At 42.2% G+C, this 21,781-nt stretch overlaps 1 protein-coding gene across 1 annotated transcript; it reads right to left on the bottom strand.

Moving 5' to 3' along the window:
* Positions 1 to 937: 937 nt before the first annotated feature.
* On the bottom strand, positions 938 to 20,143 carry LOC119191344 (multidrug resistance-associated protein 7-like; the record flags this gene model as incomplete). The annotated part of the gene is given in 24 exon segments (XM_037445246.1): positions 938 to 3,655; positions 3,873 to 4,104; positions 4,289 to 4,486; positions 4,684 to 4,762; positions 4,765 to 4,774; positions 5,370 to 5,497; positions 5,944 to 6,150; positions 10,035 to 10,208; positions 11,562 to 11,639; positions 11,642 to 11,693; positions 11,768 to 12,022; positions 12,024 to 12,302; positions 12,383 to 12,483; positions 12,486 to 12,521; positions 15,428 to 15,607; positions 15,697 to 15,810; positions 15,883 to 16,005; positions 16,090 to 16,477; positions 16,550 to 16,669; positions 17,015 to 17,163; positions 17,714 to 17,951; positions 18,055 to 18,319; positions 18,692 to 18,941; positions 19,985 to 20,143. Coding segments are annotated over 24 exon segments (4,058 nt in total), but the record flags the coding sequence as incomplete, so codon positions are not given.
* Between the last annotated feature and the right edge of the window lie 1,638 nt (positions 20,144 to 21,781).

Below are 21,781 nucleotides of genomic sequence, written 5' to 3'. Positions count from 1 at the left end.
TTATATCATCTCCGTTTCTCTAAGTTAAAACTTACATCCTTATTACTACCTGTTCAATTTTCAATAAAATATCTTTATACACACCAAAGCCAGCAGGCCCAGCGGATAGCGCCGCCGAGCTTGTTTTGCGACAATCAAGCAGTTGGACTGCACTCACGCTCTTCCCGGAGGGAACATACCGTAATGACGTGCAGTGAACAATATTCAACGGGTCCAACATTATTTAGATAGTTAATATTCCAACATTCAAACTTCAAAGTCAGTGCTACTCTATAAAACAGATGTTTTTGAAAGAAATATATTTTACTAGCTTTTTACTTTTCGGGATAATTTTTTTCCGACTTACTTGATATGTATAGTTATCTGTTATATTATGACCAAATTACACAAAATCATAATAAATTGTAGCCTATGTGTTATTCTGATGTATAATCAATATTTCTGTAGTTTCATTCAAATCCGTTCAGTAGTTTTTTCATGAAAGAGGAACAAACATACATTCATCTTCAGAAACTTTCGCTTTTATAATATTAGTAGGACTAGTACTGAATTCACTGTCACTCAATAAATTTGGCCCAACCCAAGAGTTTCGTGTTCCGAGGGATTCAGTGATAATATTTTTATAAGCTATCACTATTATCGATCTCAGTCATATTAATACTGTAAATATTACTAAACTATAGACTAAAGCAATCATACTGCAAAATTAGTTAATGATCACGCTGGTAAAAAGTCTAACAAAACACCACACAGCTTTTCCGTAAACTCGGCAATTATAAAATTTACGAAATATTGCAAACGTGGTACCGGCTTTGGTTGCATATTACCTTTACTAACGAAAATATACAAACAAACGCCCATAAAAGAGCGTTATTACCCACTTTGAGATACACTGACCTTTTGCTTATTTATGTTCAAAATAAAAAAAATAGACATGTAGATGTGTAAAATAAATTTTAATTAAAATATTTAATCATTAAGAGACTAATAACTAATACTAAAACTATTAACTATTCATACCTACAACATAAGACATTTAACATCTTCCAATATAATTTATATTATTAGGCATGTAAAAATACTTCTTGTCATTATAATAAAATCTACTTATCAACATTATAATTAATTTATTACACAAATAGCTTATTTTCGATCATATTATAGATATTATATAAAATTGATTAAACAAATTAATCAATAAGAGTCGCAAATGGTTTTTTTAATTTAAAATACGTAAATGATATTTTCGTTATTTCGTTGTGTCTTGTGACTCATCACAATGAAAAATCTTTACGTTACACATTCGTTATCCAGTGGCGTAAAAAATAGTAGCTGGAAAAAATATATTTGAGTAGGCATTTCTCATGTCAGGTGGGCCCCACTTTAATTATATTGCTACGGGGCTTTACAGTTATCTTTATAAAGGTATTAATAATTGCCATTACCAAGCTTTCTATGTTCTATCCGTTTACCAATAACATGTGACTCAAGATATTCAATCTTTTACGCCAACATCAAAAACCTGGTGCAAACAAATAAATAAACTTGTATGGTTTTTAACATAACATTAATTATGTAAATCGACTAAGTATATTATATTATTATATACGTACATCGTCTATCCATCTATGATATTGGCCTATTTTAAAAACCTACTATAAAAGTCAAATCAATGAAAATGACCAAATCACTCACAGCCATATACTAAACACATAAAATTATAAATTATGTAATCATAGTTTTAAACCTAATTTTAGCAATGCAACTTCTGAACTCAATATTCGCAACTCGCTGTTGCAGGATAATATTTTCCCAGACAATGAACCCTTCGTATACGAACCAGTTAGAGCTAAGACTAGAGGTGTGCGATCTATAAGTCTTACTTTCAATTTTGTATAAAATTTTAGGGGATTTTAGGTTTTCTCTAATTTCGATCTTTGCAACTTCTCTTTGTTTTTTATTGCAAACAGTAAGGGTTAATGGTCAAATGGTTCATTTATTTATCGTTACAGTTGCAATTCAATTTATTTGTTGTTGTTATGTTTTTTCCAACGAATAATTATTATAAGATAATTGAAAAACTAGGTCTTAGTATGAAGACAGGAAATGTCAACTTTAACTACCATTCAAGCTTTTAATATCGAGTAGTTATAAATAACGACGCCGATTTCCATTGACTAGTTACATAGATCAGTCTCGAAATACATTATCTACTGACTTCGATAAAAGATTTTAATAGCTTTTTCCAATCCAACTCGAAAATAGACCAATCGGCATTAAGATTTTATTTGACATACTTACAACTATACATTGGGATATATTTGGATTGGTTTAATCTCGGGATGTTATCGGAGATTAAAATTGGGATCGTTATATTGAAAACGGTCCCATATGCACAATAATACAATCCATTATACAAATGATCTGTATAAGTTTATGGTGACCTGATATTTTACTACTTGACTCACAAAAATCACATAAATAATCCATTATGCGCGATACAATCGTTTAAGTGGAAACATGAATGACTGGTCAAATTGGTCAATTATCAACATAGAGACGAAATCTGCCGTGATAAATTTTTTTTTTATCGTTGCTTTAAAAAGTAAGGATTAAGTTTGCATACCTTAGCATAGAAAATAGCAACATTACATCAACCTATTGAGAGATAACCTTAACGAATAATAAATATCATGTTAAATTATAACCAAAATTATTACATTATGCATATTAATCACACCAGCGGTTACTACCAGGTGGTAGGATATATTTTATATCCATCCGGATAACGACCAACGTACACAAGGTGTTAAAACCCACAACAGTGGCCCATGTAAGTGTGTCATTTTCTGTGATCAGCCTGTGTATGATGAGATGACAGATGAAGCGCCTTCGACGACAGTCGTCACAATTATGCTGGACAGGCCAGAATAATTGTAGTGTCTGTCGACTGATAATCACCTCTCGTCAATCGACATTTTATTGGATCCCACTCCACTTACCATCAGTGGGGTCAGTTTGCCGTGCTCGTAACAAAAAAAAACGATTTATAATTATTTTTTGACCTTCGAAATGTAAAAATATTAAATGTCAGCTACAAAAATAATTACATACTAAATAAAAAAAAAAAAACAAAATCGTCAAGTACAACCTCTCATATAAGCAAAGTGTAACCATAAATAAGTTTTACGAATTATCACATTATTTTAGTTTCCATTTCAATATCACTCCTAAATGTGTGTAACCATAATATTATACATTCAAGCTGTATATTTTTATTTTGGCATACTTAAATACATAGCAACAAATTAGCAAAAATGGAAAACATAATTTACACGTATTGTACATTATATTTGCAAGCATTATATAATATGGAATATGTTAATACCTTAGTTAATAATATACGTATCGTTTATGAGCCGAACACTAGACTGTAAAGATGCGAGCCGTGGTCTGCGAGCGCGTCGTCGGGCGTGCGCAGCTCCAGCACCTTCCCGCCGCCCAGCACGAGCACGCGCGAGCACTCCAGCACGCCGGTCATCCTGTGCGCCACGAACACTACTGTTGACCCGCCGAACGAACAACGGATTGTGTCTAAGATCAATCTCTCTGCTTCGTGGTCCAAATTCGCTGTCGCCTCGTCGACGAGGAGTATCTATGCAAATAAAAATAATATTTATATATTTTTGATCGAGCTCACTTAAGGGAACGAACAAAACGAAAAATAGATATATGTAATAATTTTTATGTAATGTCCGCTTAGCCCGTGTTGTTACATCTGTGGTCATGGCGCGCCCTCACCGCGCCCCACGCTCGCTTAATGCTGTGAGTGTGTCACGTATCACGCGTCACGCATGTGCGGTGTACAGTACCTTGGCGCGCTGCAGCTGCGCGCGCGCGAGACACAGCAGCTGCGCCGTGCCGCGCGACAGGTCCCGCGCGCCCGCCGCCAGCCCGCCGCGCGCACGCACCGCGCCCCACGCGCCGCACGCCTCTAGCGCGCGTGTCACCTCCGCGTCCAGGTACTGCCGCAACGGGTCAACGTTATCGCGAATGCTGCCCGAGAATATGAACGGCTCCTGCGGGACCACCGCTATGCGTGATCTGAAAATTATCACAAAATATTTCAAACTAAAAGTTTGCTTCATAATTAATAAACTTCGGTTCTAATTATTTCGTTGTTTAAATTAGATTTTTCTAGGCATTAATCATCATATTAGTAGGTAGTCCGGTTTAAACTTTCTCGATAACAGAATTTATTATAGTTTCGATTGAAACATGGACCGACCTCAGTGCATGTAGATGTAGTGTGGCGACATCGACGCCGTCGACGAGGACGCGGCCGGCGGAGGGGGCGCGCAGGCGCAGCAGCGCGTGCAGCAGCGAGCTCTTGCCGGCGCCCGTGCGGCCGACCACGCCCAGCTTCTCGCCCGGCCAGCTCGAGAACGTCACGCCACATAGCGCGGGTGAACTGCCTTCTCTATCACTATTCAGAAATATTATATACTTTCATACACTGCCATAGAAAAAGCAACAGAAAATGTAATAAAAGAATCTGTCAAAACTGGTATGCACTCATTGAATATTTAGATTTTGTTATTGTTCAATTACTTAGAATCATTAAAATTTATTTTATTCTATGGTTTGGTAAATATATAACTTGATTTTTAAATATTTTTATACCTGTAATTGAGATAGACATCTTCGAATTCTATAACACCTTGAAACGGCCATCCGTATGGTGGTGGATTCCCATCTATTTTTCCGTTTCGACCTTAAAATATATAATATGTTCGCATTAATAACTTTATTAGTTTAATTATTTATAGTGAGAAATTATGTTATCTTTATGATTATATAACTTTCGGTAATTTTTCTCTGGTCGCTGTGATACGATAGTAAAATAGTTTAATATTGTTTCATATTGTGCCATTGTAAAATTTATGGTAAAAGTATATATAAAGCTGAAAACAAAGTCCCTCGCCGCATCTAACTGCCTGTCCAAACCCCATAAACTTGGAAACTACCCAACAGTTTTCGATGAAATTTGGAATGGAGATAGTTTGAAAACATAGGCTACTTTCTATCTCGAGAAAATGTATAGCAGAACTTTTATCCCGGTTAACTCTTACAAGCCAGCGAAGCCGCGCGCAAAAGCTAGTGTTAAATAATTGCTAAGTTGTGCACCTGCCTAAATAAAGCATAAAAAGACCACACGTGCATATTTTAGATGTACTTTATTATTGCTGCGAGTATCTTGTACCCACCCAGCGCGCGAAACCTATAGTTACTATCATCTTAATTGTTAGATCAAGGACACATTTGTCTAAGTGGACACTATCTTTCGTGGTTTTGTTAGTTTACGTTACCTGTCTAATATACTCTCCGACTCGTTCCACAGCTATCATTTCTCTTTCCGTTTCCGTAAATGCGTTAAGAACGTTGCTCAACATTGATGTCAATGATAATGCGTAAGAGATGGCGAGGCCCACCAATCCTACAATAAAAATACAATTGATATCATATTTAATATTGATTTAATTAAATTTAGTATATTATAGTTTAATTTTTATATTGTGAGAAACCTTATAAAAATTGTCTGCTGAGATTCAATGAAGAACATTATATATAATAATTTAATAATAATAATACCAACCCTGTATTATATACCTACTGTTCACTCCTGAGTCAGGGCCTACTCTAATACTAAGAGGATTTAGTATTTATCTACCATTCTGACCTAGTGCAGAATGGCAGACTTCACATAACTTCGAAATTGTTTTGAAGAATTCTCTAGTGGGATTCCTCACGATGTTTTTCCTTTACCGTTAAAGTGGTCGATAATTGATAACCAATACACACATAATTTCAAAAGTCAGAGGTTCCATTCTCAACTAGACCGTCGTGAACATTATGCAGTGAATATAACATTGAATCGGTTACCGGGGTCGGCGACGTGCACGGCGCGCTGCAGCACGGCGAGCAGCGCGGCGGCGGCGACGAGCGCGGCGGCGCCGGCCTGCAGGCGCAGCGCGAGCCACTGCGCCGCCGCGGCGGCCGCGAGCGCCGCGCGCTGCCAGCCCGCCACGAGCTCGTCGCCGCGCTCCGCCCAGCGCGCGCCCGCGCCCAGCGCGCGCAGCGTCTGCACTCCTGCGGTCGAGGCCACCCACCCTGTCAGTCAGCTCTTATCCCCAGCAAAAACGACGCGGTTTCCGTATTTTAGAAGCTATATATTAATGATTTCTTATGTTTACGCGAGTCTTTTTAACTGGCGAACAAAATTGTAATATAATATTACCCCGATAAAATCCGCAAAATAGTTTTATTTTAAAGCTATCTATTAGAAAATTATAGTACATATAGAAAATTATAATACTTTCATAGAAATAAAAACAATATTTCTGTTAATCATATGTGATATATTTAAGTTATCTTTATTTTGGTGGTTTAAATTTTTTATAATGTGGATATTGTTTCATATGTCACGGAAACATGAATTTTAATAAAATTTACATTTTCTGTGTGCTAGGACACAGGCACCCTTTGGAAAATGATTGCGCTCATAAAGGTATCTGCTTCATATAATGCACTTCCTACAATATTGGTAAACAATTTTTAGGAGCCCAGTGGAGTCTAAATTCTCATCACTAGAAACCGGATTATATGTAAACTAAAAACGACCCAAATATGCATAAAAATTTTACGTACCAATACACTATAACATCATTTTCATATTAAATAAATTTTATATTTGTTTATATTTTTATGAATGTTCGTAATAGGACTAGATTGTCGCGGTGACGTGGTTGTATGTACTGCATACGTGGTGTGACTATCATGTTGAGATTTTGTGTTCGATTTCCGGGTAGGGCAATGTTTATTAACTTAGGTTTTAAGCCGAGACTTATTGTCTGTGGCAAATGTTCACACGCCCCGTTTTTTTATAGGTTAGCCACTTTAATAGGCTTAATTTGCAGCATTGAAACATTATATTTCACTTAATATTAGTTATCCTAATGAGGTAGGAGTAATATATGTCGCCGCAGCACCTCGTTATTCGTTGAATTGGTGAATTTCCGGAGCGATAGTGGCGCCATCTATCATTACATCGAGGAAGTATTAGAAGAGGAGGGAGGTCGACTGCTGTCAATATAAGGACCGGCCGAACGACGACGAGCAGAATCTTGTAGAAGTTTTTGTACGAGTCTTATTTGGACGCTCGAACCGAGCACATTGTGTATTCCGCTAGTGTTACTATGCAGTAAATTGTTAGTGAAGTAAAGAAGTGTTTCAATAATTGAATAACTGTCTGGAAAATAAATATACACCGGTGATACTTTACCGGTCATGTAGAAAAATAACCAAGTAAAGAGTTTTCACTACGACATCAGAATTGGGATAAGTAATCGATGCCCATAAAATTGGATTGTGTTCACTACATACCTACGCTATGTAGCATACCATGCTATGTGTAAACAACTTTGAATGATAAAATGTCTGCGGGTACCGCGATCTAATTGCTACAGCGTGCCTGTATGGGTGCCGCGCATGGTGTGGAAATTCTACGGAGGCGTCTTGGTGAAAGTGACTACGTGACTGGCGAATGGCGGTTGATGCTAACTGGTCTATCGCAGAGTATATTTATCGACGCCTGGAAAGTGTGGTATCGTATGACCCATAACCCTTATTTTATTTAACTACCTTCGTAGCATAATTGTAATGCGTACACAGTACGAATACGACTACTGCTCTAAGTCCTGGATTCGAATCCCGGGTCGAGCCAAAAATAATTGTAACGGAGTTTTTCCATTTTGAAAATTACTTTAGTCGCAACTCGGAGTCGGGTAGTCAATAGTGTAAAAACCCCGTGCCCCGGAAAGCACGTAAAGCCGTTGGTCTCGGGCTTGGTCACTCTCCGGCCATGTCTGATTGCCGTCTTACCGGATTATTGGCCACTGTGGCAAAATTCGGCTATGAGGAATTCATTCATTAATTAAACACTTATTTGAGGGTAAGTTATTTTCCCGTAATCTAAGTAGAATTAGTTTTACCACGTGTTATTGGAAGTGATATCCGATCTACTTTGTAGGTAGATTTGTTTCTGATGCAATAAAATTGCTGTTGACAAACAATACTTTGTAATTCAAGGTGTTGGATGGTGTTTTTGCTGTTTATGGGCGGTCGTATCGCTTACCATCAGGCGAACGGCAAGCTCGTCTCAGAATACAAAAAAAAAAGGGAGGGGTTGGAAAGTCCGACATGTATGAGATTGAGGTCGGAATAGGCCAAACGATGGTGCTGTTTTGTTTTTTGTTTTTTTTTTTTGTGTGTGCAGAAATATGTTCGCGACTCAGGGCGTGCGCAGACGCGCCTCATGCGGTGCGGGTACGCGCCTCGGGGGTGCTGATGCAAAACTACGCGCTCCAGGCTGCGCGGGTACAAGCATCAAAATTGGGAAGAACCTCCGAGAACTCTGCGACAACCTCCGAGAACCTACTAACCTTGCAAAATTGATTTTCTTAGCAGTTCTGCTTATGTAACAACTGTGACAAAACAACGCAAGTTGCTTTGAGTTAAAATTCAATTATTCATTTATTATTTTGATAATGCTTACAACTACACTTTTACAATAATCTACGAGAATAAAATATCTGGAGAGTGGTACCTCTGAGCTAAGTCATGTGTTACCCTTGTGCTAACCACGGGTCCTTGATGTATCCACATGTGAACCCTGAGATACCGTTGGGACGCCTTGTGGAACCGTGATTAGACATGTGCACACCACAGATTCTAAATTGACAAAACAGTGCATTAGGGATGTCTTTGTGTACTGAACTTTTCAATTATCTGCGAGAATAAAATATCTGGAGAGTGGTACCTCTGAGCTAAATCATGTGTTACCCTTGAGCTAACCACGGGTCCTTGATGTATCCACAAGTGAACCCTGAGATACCGTTGGGACGCCTTGTGGAACTGTGATTAGACATGTGCTCACCACAGATTCTAAATTAATAAAATGGTGCATCAAAGATGTCTTTGTGTACTGGCCTTACAGCAATAATGCTTTCAAAATAAGCAACATTGGTTGCTCACAGTTGTACTAATAAGAGGAAGTTCTTCCTATTCTTACAGAATCAAAATCTACTGACGAGAATCAACGAGGTCGGTGCAGAGCATGCTACACCGCCTGTCGGTATGGCCGTGCTGGCGCAAATACAACATTTCATCACATTTTATTTGACCAGTACTCACGTGGAGTGAGCTGTGTCTTTTACAACTTACCATATGCCATCACTAAGAGTGAGCTTTAAGTTTGCCTGTGTTCACGTGGAGTGAACAAACTACTCGTGAAACCCATGTTCCATATCCAAAGCTATGTTGCTTACAAATAAATTGACTGAGGTGTACTGTGGAAGTAAACACCTTGGCAATGAGTTTCTGTTACAGAAAGAGAATGACCCAGCGATGCAGAGCACGCATCGCATTTCAGAATGGCCGTGTCGCCGCAGCACCTCGTTATTCGTTGAATTGGTGAATTTCCGGAGCGATAGTGGCGCCATCTATCATTACATCGAGGAAGTATTAGAAGAGGGAGGTCGACTGCTGTCAATATAAGGACCGGCCGAACGACGACGACCAGAATCTTGTAGAAGTTTTTGTACGAGTCTTATTTGGACGCTCGAACCGAGCACATTGTGTATTCCGCTAGTGTTACTATGCAGTAAATTGTTAGTGAAGTAAAGAAGTGTTTCAATAATTGAATAACTGTCTGGAAAATAAATATACACCGGTGATACTTTACCGGTCATGTAGAAAAATAACCAAGTAAAGATATTATATGTCGATATTATATGTCGTAGTGAAAACTCACTACGACATATAATATCGTGTAGTATAGTGAAAATATGGACCATCCCACGATTTTAGATTTATGCAAACACCGATAAAATTCGCGACAATGGCGAATATATCCAACTGTATATAATCCGGTCTCCACTCATCAAAATGTAATTTCATTTAATAGATTTACTTACCCTCGAGTGTGTCATTGAAGTGTGAGTATACGGGCGACAGGGTGACACTTTGCAATCTTTTGAGTTGTCTCGATGTGATGCGATATATCCTCTGCAGCCAATAGTAGATGAACACCAATGGTATCACCCCCACAAGCAACCATGGTATACCATACAAAGTCACCGCAATGGCACCTGATGAATTCAATATTATGATAATGGGGTTCTTATTGAGTAATGTTCGTTGTGTATTTCCTATGTGAATGTATTATGGTAAATATTTTAATGTTTTATTTTATGAAAAATCTTTTTAGTTACTTTAAGATGTATAAGACATATTGATTGTCACAACCCTAGCGTTAATGTAGGTCTTGTACTATTAGCAAGTTAGAACCTTAAATGAAAACTTAAATTGACTAAATGATGATTAACTCTGCAATAAACAGAAATCATGCCTCTCATGATCCACCCACACAAGTTATTAGTGTGAGTTGGAAAGAGATAATCGGTTTGATACAGTGTGCTTAGGGCGAGTTCCTTATAAGCTATCGAGTAACTTTATCATCGCGTAAATCGAGCAAACGCTACTCACGGTGTAACGCGACTATTCGTGAGTGCGAGTGACAAACATGGTTGTCGAATCGAATAACGTTTACTCACTGTGATGCGCATTAGTTTTTTTTTGTTATGTTGGCAGTATCAAGTGCCTTTGTGATGAATCGATTAAATTAAATAGGTATATTGTTTGCCTTATTAAGTTTTTGTTAATATTATTAATTTCTACATTCTAAAGGTATGGAGTGACTTAAAAATTATATAAAAAGGTTGCTCGATTACAAAGAGCTCAAGGTACTGGCATGACGCTGGGCCTGCAGTCTACGTAAAACTGACTGAGGAAAGGCAATATCTTTTTCTAACTTCAGTGTCCGTGAGATCATTTAGTGGATTTTAAGCACTGCGGGCCCTTGCACGAAGATTCGAATTGTTATTACATTAATCTTGAGCCCCAGCACTAATAAGCATCCCCCAAGCAAAAAGCATGATGCTATTTTTCTTTAACTCTACAAGTCAACAAACACAAATTTCTAATGAACTACGTTTTACAATTCCCTCTCACTGTAAAAGTCTATGTGACTAACTTCACCACCACGTATGTGAATAAGTTAACCGTTCGACCTGTCAACAGTGACAAATTTATAACTCGCACTCCCAAAAACGCCGATTACGCGCGTTAATTTTCTCGCACGTTTATTTACTCGATCGTCGCTGTCGACAGAGTAACATAAACAAATCTCGCACTCACAGATTATGTTTCACATTTATGACACTGGTATATAATTCAAATATATTGTCTAGTAATGATAAGTGTTGCATTCCTTCATTCCTTTAGTCATCCAGCTGGCCCCAAAACGGGTCTCTACTCTCTACTATAGCAAATTTTAGGTAATGTGTGTACGATGACCACTATCGAATCAGGTAATAGGTACACTAAACACCCGAAAGGAACAGTAGGTGTCTACTTACTTCATAAGTCAAAAGCTTACTTACCAACAAGTCCAAAGAATTGTGCCAGCAGTATGTTTAAGATGAAGGGCAAAGAGTCGTCAACAGTGTATGTGTCAGATGAAAACGATTGAGTATTCTCCCAATAGGCGTCACGTCGAAAAATTTCACTTTAGCCTAAAAATAGAAAAAGTAACTTCAGATCTATCTGATTTATTATAAAAATGGATCATATTATGAAATAAAATTACCTTCACAATAACTTTTAGCAGAACTCTATGTATTTTTGATGCTGCTTGAACTCCTCCATACGCGAACAAGAAGGCTCTCATGATCGTCACGAGCAAATTTAAGCCGGCCAAACCAAAATATACTTCTAAGTAAAACTCATCGTTGTACACTGGTGTGCCGTTGGCAAATAGTGGAACCGTAGTCAAAACGGGAGTCGAGTTGATTGGTTCATTGACGGTTGCATTATACATACCCATATTGGCAATTAATTTTAATTGTAGAATTTACTAGAACATGCGCAATATTGTCCAAAACGTTCATTCCGTGGTCCAAAACCGTTATATTTTCGTGTGGCACGTCTATGAAAGCCGAATCTACTGTGGTGGAATTTTTTGTTCTATTCTTTAACCAAAATGTGAGCCAAAGGAATGTGAAATTTTGTGACAGTTGCATGAGTATCAATGAGAGTATTATGATTATGGTGAGGAATATCCCGACAGACTTCAGGTAAAGTCCAATCACCCAAGAGCTTACAGTCCCTTGGGACATTGCTTCCTGAAAAAACAATTCAAGTTATATACGTATTTGTAGAATAAGAAATATAAATTCGTGAATATTATACGATTTTTTCATACATCTTCCTCAAGGTCATTTTGCTGTGTATCGTCTTGATCTTTCTGTTCTTCATCTGGTTGCCGCGGTGGTTCCTCTCCTATGGATTCAGTTTCACTCGGGAAAACTCGTCAATGTCGTTCAGGACCATTTCCGGGGGACCTACATTAAACATGTTTGTACAATATGTCAATTTTTTTTTGCTAAAATATTTTTAATTGAAGTAGAATTCTATAGCCAATGAATATAAATATAATGTGTAGTGTCACCTTGCCTGACGAGGCGCCTGTGCTGCAGCACGAGCACGCGCGCGGCGCGGGCGAGCGCGCGCGGCGCCTGCGCGACGAGCACGCGCGTGGTGCGGCGCAGCAGCCCGAGCACGCAGCGCTGCAGGACGTGCGCGCCCACCGCGCCGTCCACGCCCGACAATGAGTATAAACACAATGTGAAGTGTCACCTTGCTCGACGAGGCGCCCGTGCTGCAGCACGAGCACGCGCGCGGCGCGGGCGAGCGCGCGCGGCGCCTGCGCGACGAGCACGCGCGTGGTGCGGCGCAGCAGCCCGAGCACGCAGCGCTGCAGGACGTGCGCGCCCACCGCGCCGTCCACGCCCGACAATGAGTATAAACACAATGTGAAGTGTCACCTTGCTCGACGAGGCGCCCGTGCTGCAGCACGAGCACGCGCGCGGCGCGGGCGAGCGCGCGCGGCGCCTGCGCGACGAGCACGCGCGTGGTGCGGCGCAGCAGCCCGAGCACGCAGCGCTGCAGGACGTGCGCGCCCACCGCGCCGTCCACGCCCGACAATGAGTATAAACACAATGTGAAGTGTCACCTTGCCTGACGAGGCGCCCGTGCTGCAGCACGAGCACGCGCGCGGCGCGGGCGAGCGCGCGCGGCGCCTGCGCGACGAGCACGCGCGTGGTGCGGCGCAGCAGCCCGAGCACGTAGTGCTGCAGGACGTGCGCGCCCACCGCGCCGTCCACGCCCGACAATGAGTATAAACACAATGTGAAGTGTCACCTTGCCTGACGAGGCGCCCGTGCTGCAGCACGAGCACGCGCGCGGCGCGGGCGAGCGCGGCGCCTGCGCGACGAGCACGCGCGTGGTGCGGCGCAGCAGCCCGAGCACGCAGCGCTGCAGGACGTGCGCGCCCACCGCGCCGTCCACGCCCGACAATGAGTATAAACACAATGTGAAGTGTCACCTTGCCTGACGAGGCGCCCGTGCTGCAGCACGAGCACGCGCGCGGCGCGGGCGAGCGCGCGCGGCGCCTGCGCGACGAGCACGCGCGTGGTGCGGCGCAGCAGCCCGAGCACGCAGCGCTGCAGGACGTGCGCGCCCACCGCGCCGTCCACGCCCGACAATGAGTATAAACACAATGTGAAGTGTCACCTTGCCTGACGAGGCGCCCGTGCTGCAGCACGAGCACGCGCGCGGCGCGGGCGAGCGCGCGCGGCGCCTGCGCGACGAGCACGCGCGTGGTGCGGCGCAGCAGCCCGAGCACGTAGCGTTGCAGGACGTGCGCGCCCACCGCGCCGTCCACGCCCGACAATGAGTATAAACACAATGTGAAGTGTCACCTTGCCTGACGAGGCGCCCGTGCTGCAGCACGAGCACGCGCGCGGCGCGGGCGAGCGCGCGCGGCGCCTGCGCGACGAGCACGCGCGTGGTGCGGCGCAGCAGCCCGAGCACGCAGCGCTGCAGGACGTGCGCGCCCACCGCGCCGTCCACGCCCGACAATGAGTATAAACACAATGTGAAGTGTCACCTTGCCTGACGAGGCGCCCGTGCTGCAGCACGAGCACGCGCGCGGCGCGGGCGAGCGCGCGCGGCGCCTGCGCGACGAGCACGCGCGTGGTGCGGCGCAGCAGCCCGAGCACGCAGCGCTGCAGGACGTGCGCGCCCACCGCGCCGTCCACGCCCGACAATGAGTATAAACACAATGTGAAGTGTCACCTTGCCTGACGAGGCGCCCGTGCTGCAGCACGAGCACGCGCGCGGCGCGGGCGAGCGCGCGCGGCGCCTGCGCGACGAGCACGCGCGTGGTGCGGCGCAGCAGCCCGAGCACGCAGCGCTGCAGGACGTGCGCGCCCACCGCGCCGTCCACGCCCGACAATGAGTATAAACACAATGTGAAGTGTCACCTTGCCTGACGAGGCGCCCGTGCTGCAGCACGAGCACGCGCGCGGCGCGGGCGAGCGCGCGCGGCGCCTGCGCGACGAGCACGCGCGTGGTGCGGCGCAGCAGCCCGAGCACGCAGCGCTGCAGGACGTGCGCGCCCACCGCGCCGTCCACGCCCGACAATGAGTATAAACACAATGTGAAGTGTCACCTTGCCTGACGAGGCGCCCGTGCTGCAGCACGAGCACGCGCGCGGCGCGGGCGAGCGCGCGCGGCGCCTGCGCGACGAGCACGCGCGTGGTGCGGCGCAGCAGCCCGAGCACGCAGCGCTGCAGGACGTGCGCGCCCACCGCGCCGTCCACGCCCGACAATGAGTATAAACACAATGTGAAGTGTCACCTTGCCTGACGAGGCGCCCGTGCTGCAGCACGAGCACGCGCGCGGCGCGGGCGAGCGCGCGCGGCGCCTGCGCGACGAGCACGCGCGTGGTGCGGCGCAGCAGCCCGAGCACGCAGCGCTGCAGGACGTGCGCGCCCACCGCGCCGTCCACGCCCGACAATGAGTATAAACACAATGTGAAGTGTCACCTTGCCTGACGAGGCGCCCGTGCTGCAGCACGAGCACGCGCGCGGCGCGGGCGAGCGCGCGCGGCGCCTGCGCGACGAGCACGCGCGTGGTGCGGCGCAGCAGCCCGAGCACGCAGCGCTGCAGGACGTGCGCGCCCACCGCGCCGTCCACGCCCGACAATGAGTATAAACACAATGTGAAGTGTCACCTTGCCTGACGAGGCGCCCGTGCTGCAGCACGGGCGAGCGCGCGCGGCGCCTGCGCGACGAGCACGCGCGTGGTGCGGCGCAGCAGCCCGAGCACGCAGCGCTGCAGGACGTGCGCGCCCACCGCGCCGTCCACGCCCGACAATGAGTATAAACACAATGTGAAGTGTCACCTTGCCTGACGAGGCGCCCGTGCTGCAGCACGAGCACGCGCGCGGCGCGGGCGAGCGCGCGCGGCGCCTGCGCGACGAGCACGCGCGTGGTGCGGCGCAGCAGCCCGAGCACGCAGCGCTGCAGGATGTGCGCGCCCACCGCGCCGTCCACGCCCGACAGCACGTCGTCCAGCAGGTACACTACGCACAACACACCGCGTATTTATATATGTTATTGTAATTCATTCCCACAACAATATATATGCACTAATTAAAATGTTCAAATTTACCCTTTTTATCCTGGTACACGGCCCGCGCAAGAGATATTCTGGCGCGTTGACCACCACTCAGAGTGCAGCCACCTTCACCCACATATGCGTTCCAACCCAAAATGTTTAAATCCTCTGAAATTGCATATCACGTATCATATTGTATTCATGTAGCAAAACAATATATATTTTGAATTATTATATCACCTGTGAGAGCGCACGCATCAATGACAGCTTTAAATTTGGCCTCCTCATATGGTTTTCCAAATAGAATGTTGTCACGGATCGTACCACGTACTAACCACGGCTTTTGTGACACATAACCAAAACCTGAAAGTAATATAAATAAATATTTTCCAAACATCTTCGCCGCAATATATAGATCTAACATTAAAAAATGTCGCAATCACTTACTATTAAGACTCTCAGGTATTTGTAAGTCACCACTTTTCTTCAACATTTCTCCAATAATAGCTTGTAATAATGATGTTTTGCCACTTCCAATAGGTCCAGTTATGCCAACCAACTCCCCTTTTCCAATTTCCAGCGATATATCTTTCAAGGAAAATGGCTCATCCTGCACCAAGGCTTCGGACGACGATGTCGAATCGCTTCTTTGAATACTGACCCTTGTTAGCCTCTTTTTGGACTTCCCTTTGTTTTTCTTAGATTTACTAACACTTTTCCTTTGTTTGGAAGGATTCACCCAAGAGAAAGTAGCATTTTTGAATATAATAATTTTGTCCTCATCGCGATTTGTGTTAACTCTGTCGTAATACACCTCCATATCCATGTCTGGAAGCTTAAAAAAGTATTCACTTTTAAAATGAACTTAACTTTAGATTTAAACTAATATCTTGCGCATGGAACCTACATCCAAAAGTTTCTGAATACGTTTTATTGAAACCCAAGCTTCCGTAAGTCCGTTGAGTACCCAAGGAAAGGCGTTTAGCGGCGCTATGAGCATGTTAATCAGGGCCACAGTAGTAAACACCTGCAAAAAACATAAATGTTTGTATATTTTGTTAAAAATAACCGCGTGAAGGCAGTGGCATAACTATACAGTGGCATAGCGGTGAAACACTACGGGTCGCCGGCTCGAGGAGAAGAAGACGTTTCATGAGAACAACTGTGACCTAAAAAGAGGTCGCCGTATTTTGCACTGACGAAGGGCGCCATTGCTTGAATTTGTCACGGATGTAGTTAGACTATGAAGTTCGACCAAGCTGAAATTAACGTATTAGCTACTTTTTATTCCGGAAACAATCGGAAATAGTAAAACATTCCGGGTACCAAAACTCGTGCAAGCATAGTGTAATGACGGCAATGGAAGAGTTACCATGGGCGCATCGAGCGGCTGCTTGCGGAGTGCGTGCGTGCCGAGCGTCAGCACCGACACCAGCACGGGCGTGGTGGCCCACAGCACCACGCACACCGCGTCCAGGTACTTGCGCCAGCGCAGGTAACGCATCTCGTCTTTCCTCGCATCTACAATGAGAAAAAACTCCGTTCAATGTGGTCACTAGATTGCACTAAGCTAGCTTTCGGAATTATTAGTATTTCGACCGCAAATCTGTTTGATCAAGAACCTATTTCTCCAAAGCTAATTTACGTTCTTAATCGCTGTCATGTATGTTAATAATTTCAGATTATAGGGTGTTGTAGTATTTCATACTCGTCTAACTTGTGGTTAGTCAGAGGTAATTAATTCTTTGACCACAAAGGATTCTGTATAAGAGAAGTTGTTATGTATTCGGTTACAGCTTTTAGAAAAAGAGAAAGTGAAATTCTGAACTGATCTGATGATCTTGAACGATGTATGTTCTATGTCAGTTGGCTGGTAAACATTACTTCGCCATTGAATTGCTCTATTTTTATGATTTCATTGATTATAATAAATAGCATTTGGGCGATGATTAGTTCCTCTATACATCAGTTCAGTGGAAATTAATTCTATTGTTCCAATATAATGCTACTATGTATTTTAACCACAAATAAAATGTTGCTTATTGAAATCTATATTAAATGATTGTAGTACCTGACACCCTGTTGATGAAATAATCTTCCCACACGTGAATTTTAACAGTTCGAATCCCCTTCAATAGATCACTGATAAGGCTCACTCGGTTGTCTTTATGTTTCATCAACTGAGTGCTGAGATCGCCGATTTTGTTCGCAATAAATTTGTTGATGGGTATCAACACTACTGAGAATGCTACCCCGGAAAGAATTGATATGCCCACTTGTTGATATAACAGGAAGAGTGTAATGAATAACTGCAACGTCCAAAAATCTTTCATTATATAATATGCTTTGTCAATTAAATTATTACTATTCAAAGACCATGCATTGTTTATATTATAAACATAAACAATATACCTGAAGTGGAATACTCCAAAGCGCATGAAAGCTTGGACACGAATTTACAATCCTATCTGTATCAGTAGACATAAAATTCGTAATTTCACCAACAGAAAAGCTTGTGCTAAGGGTTGTTGATGTCACACTTAGCGTCTTCCTGAGTATTGTTGAAACGATTGCGCCACGCATTTTAAGACCAATAATTGACATTAACCAATTGAAATGCACAATAAATAGAGTAGACACTAGAGTGGCAATCATCAGACCTGATGCATATACATATCTGAAAGAAATGTATCATAATTTAGCCTAGAAGTTGGTGATATGTATATCCTGGAATGAAGAGAGTATACTGAGAATATACTGGATAGAATATGATCCGGTATAACAGGTGAACTGTACAATAGAACAGGATTCTTCAAATGGGTTTAAATTAAAGCTTTCGCAGTGCGCATGTCTGGATTCGTTCAAATCGACCGAAGAATGCACGTGTTCGCGTAAGGGTCGTGAGGTGCCCGTGTGAAAATGCTTGCAGTGTTGATACGCTACTATTAAGTGATTTTAATATTGTATCTTTTTCGAATAAATATTTATAATACAGCCAAAGATTTTACATTGAAATAGAGACTTCAGTATTGATGTTTAACACTCTTACCCCAAGTGTTGATCGATAGTTTCATCTTCAACAAATGCGACCAGTTTGTTAAGGAGGAGTGGACCAGCAAAACCCACCATGTCAGACACAAACTTTAATATACCGATACTATAGAACTGCCATGCAAAACAGGTGTGCAGGGCGCGTAATAAAGATACGTTCTGCTTGCGTGTCGGTCGAACTAAAATGCGTGACACTGGTGTCACCGGCGTGGACGCCTGAGGAACAGTTTCACTTGTAGAACCATACGCTGTAATTATAATAATATTATGGTTTAATATTTGCACCTTGGGACTACAAAATATAATAACATCAGAGCAATAATGCGATATTCTACTTTGGTTAAGGGCCGTTCAAGTATTACGTAAGATTTATTACAATTATTGACCCCCGAACCCCTTGTCAGCAAAAATAAGCAAAGCTCTTACCCCCTCCCCCCATGCTTACATAAACGTACATATAACATTGTTATATGCATTTTTCTTGTAATGTATTCTGTTTTTTAATTAATCATGAGCGACAATAATAATTTTAGAAATAAAATAGATTTAGGATGGAGGAGTTTAACTCACATAATATTTATTTAAACGAACTTTATTGACACAGTATTCAACAGAATAAGTTGAGGTATATAATATATACGTCAAATCGTCAAAAATTGGTTGACGAAAGAAATTTAGGCAAGTGAGTAGCGCGCGGTAATTTCTCAACTCGGTTCTAAGCGAGTACCTAAACGCAGACATTATTTCTGGGAAATTCCAAAAATGAGTTTCTTTTCAAACATAGACAATGAGTGGGTTGCCATATTGCGAAAAAGTAAATAAGTGGATCCTATCTGTAGTAGCACAGTGCGATTTCATAGCCCCTTTTACCGCGCACGTGCAAACTTTTGAATTAACTCCCTGCATCGGCATTCCCCGAGTGCTATGATTTGTCCTTCTTTTAACGATCTTTCTCCTCTAAATCGCCACCTAGAGCCGCTGTCCCATGTCTTAAAATTAAGCAAAGCATAGACGCCCGCCCTCGCCTATAGTGCTTACGTAATACTTGAACGACCCCTAAGATGTATACCCTTAGGCTTAAACTGGTAAGATTTGAAGCATTAATTAATGTTGTATTAAGCGTGCCAGGCTCAAATGTATATTATTTAACATAAAGTTATTCATACTGTAATGCTAACAGTGACTACTGAAATGCTTCAGAATAGTTACAGTTACTTAGTTAAAAGCCTGTGATATTACTACCTTTCTGCAATTTATTGCAGGGCGATTTGCCTGCTTTCATGTTTCTTACCTGATCTAATAAAAGGTTCATGTAGGACTTCTGAATATTGTTGGTAATGATCCACATTTCCAATTAATGCCCGCTCCATTCTAGCTCCTATGTATGAACTAGTGTATTTTGATGGAATGTCGAATAGTTCATCTGAATCGTTTAATTTATTCTGTAGACCTAGAAATGTTATTGTTTATAATTTGGTTTAGAGAAGAATAAATGATTATTAGTATCATAATGCTGTTAATTTAAAATGGGCTATTAACTTCCAAAAAAATATATATCTATATATATAAAAATGAATTGCTGTTCGTTAGTCTCGCTAAAACTCGAGAACGGCTGAACGGATTTATCTTATCTTGGTCTTGAATTATTCGTGGAGGTCTAGGGAAGGTTTAAAAGGTGACAAAAATTCGAATAATTGCCGGGAAAATCCTCAAAACAGCATTTTTCTATTTCCCATACAAACGTTTTCTAACTAATACGTAGAGTCAATTTGAGCTTTATTGCTATTGTATAAAGTTCACTGTTGTCTAAGCAATGTAGGTGTGTTCCTAACATCAAAGCAGTGTGCGTTGGAGCACAGAATATAATAATGTAATGTCGCGTTCTGAAACTCAACAAAAGTGATATCGCGGACCCGACTAAATTGAACAGTCACAAAATTTAATATATCATTAGTTATTTGGTTGGCTTCACGATATTATTTCTTTTGTTTTACTTTAAAATGCATGTTTTCGTTATGGACAATTTTTGAGCTACTTTTGCATATCTATACTTATAATAAATCTGTAGAGAGGTCAATTCTGTACATGAAATATATTTCCAAAATAACTATCAGGGGTGATTAGGGATCGATACTGATGCCAAAAATTCAAATAAGTAAAATTTTTGTCTGTCTGTCTGTATAACCGTTATAGAAACAAAAACTACTCGACGGATTTTAACTTAACTTGGTACAATTATTTTTCATACTCCTGAGCTGGTTATAGTATACTTTTCATCACGCTACAATTAATAGGAGCATAGCAGTGATGGAAAATGTTGGGAAAACGGGAGAAGTTACTCCATTTTTAAGCTTCCGTCATTTCGTGTGCAACCTTAATGGTTAAAAGTTCCTTCGATTTCACCAGGATCCCATCATCAGACCCTGACCGGACAATCGGACCACCTGCATACTACCATAAATTAAAAACATCCCGACAAATTGAGCACCTTCTCCATTTTTGAAACCCGAAATCCACGCGGGCGAAGCTGCGGCGGAAGCTAGTATTAAATAATTTTAGTATGTGTATAAGGAATTTAATTTTTAAATAAAGATAAACTGTAACATTAGGATAAAGAATGAAAGTATGGAATACAGTTTTAATTGTTCATTTATAATGACTTCTTATGTTTGTGCGAATGTTAGACATTGAAATAAAATTATTTTTCTTTCAGCCTTCTTTGATGGGTCCCCATGACCATGAGACTGCAGTCCATAAGGTCAGAAGAAAATTATAACATGAAAAACTCTGATAAAAGCAGAAAATTTGTTTTATTTTAAATGTTCACTTAAATAGCCCTTTTGTTCTCTAGTATTTAAAACATGTGCACTTAAGTATAGAAAATAATATAATAGGGGACCGCCTATGCTTGATTTTGTACATTATTCTATATGTAATGTTTAATAATACTAAAAGAAGCACTGCTGCGAAAACTGCATAAAATTGGTTAAAAATGAGCGAGCAATTCATATTTAAAATATTGTAATGTACAGAAGTGGGCGCGATGTGGGATATCACTTCATCTCTTTCTTTAGGACGCGTCGTAATT

This window comes from Manduca sexta, unplaced genomic scaffold (assembly GCF_014839805.1).
Source record: "Manduca sexta isolate Smith_Timp_Sample1 unplaced genomic scaffold, JHU_Msex_v1.0 HiC_scaffold_138, whole genome shotgun sequence".
NCBI classification, from domain to species: domain Eukaryota; kingdom Metazoa; phylum Arthropoda; class Insecta; order Lepidoptera; family Sphingidae; genus Manduca; species Manduca sexta.
Note: the sequence above shows the minus strand (reverse complement) of the source record. Positions and strands in the feature narration are given on the sequence as shown.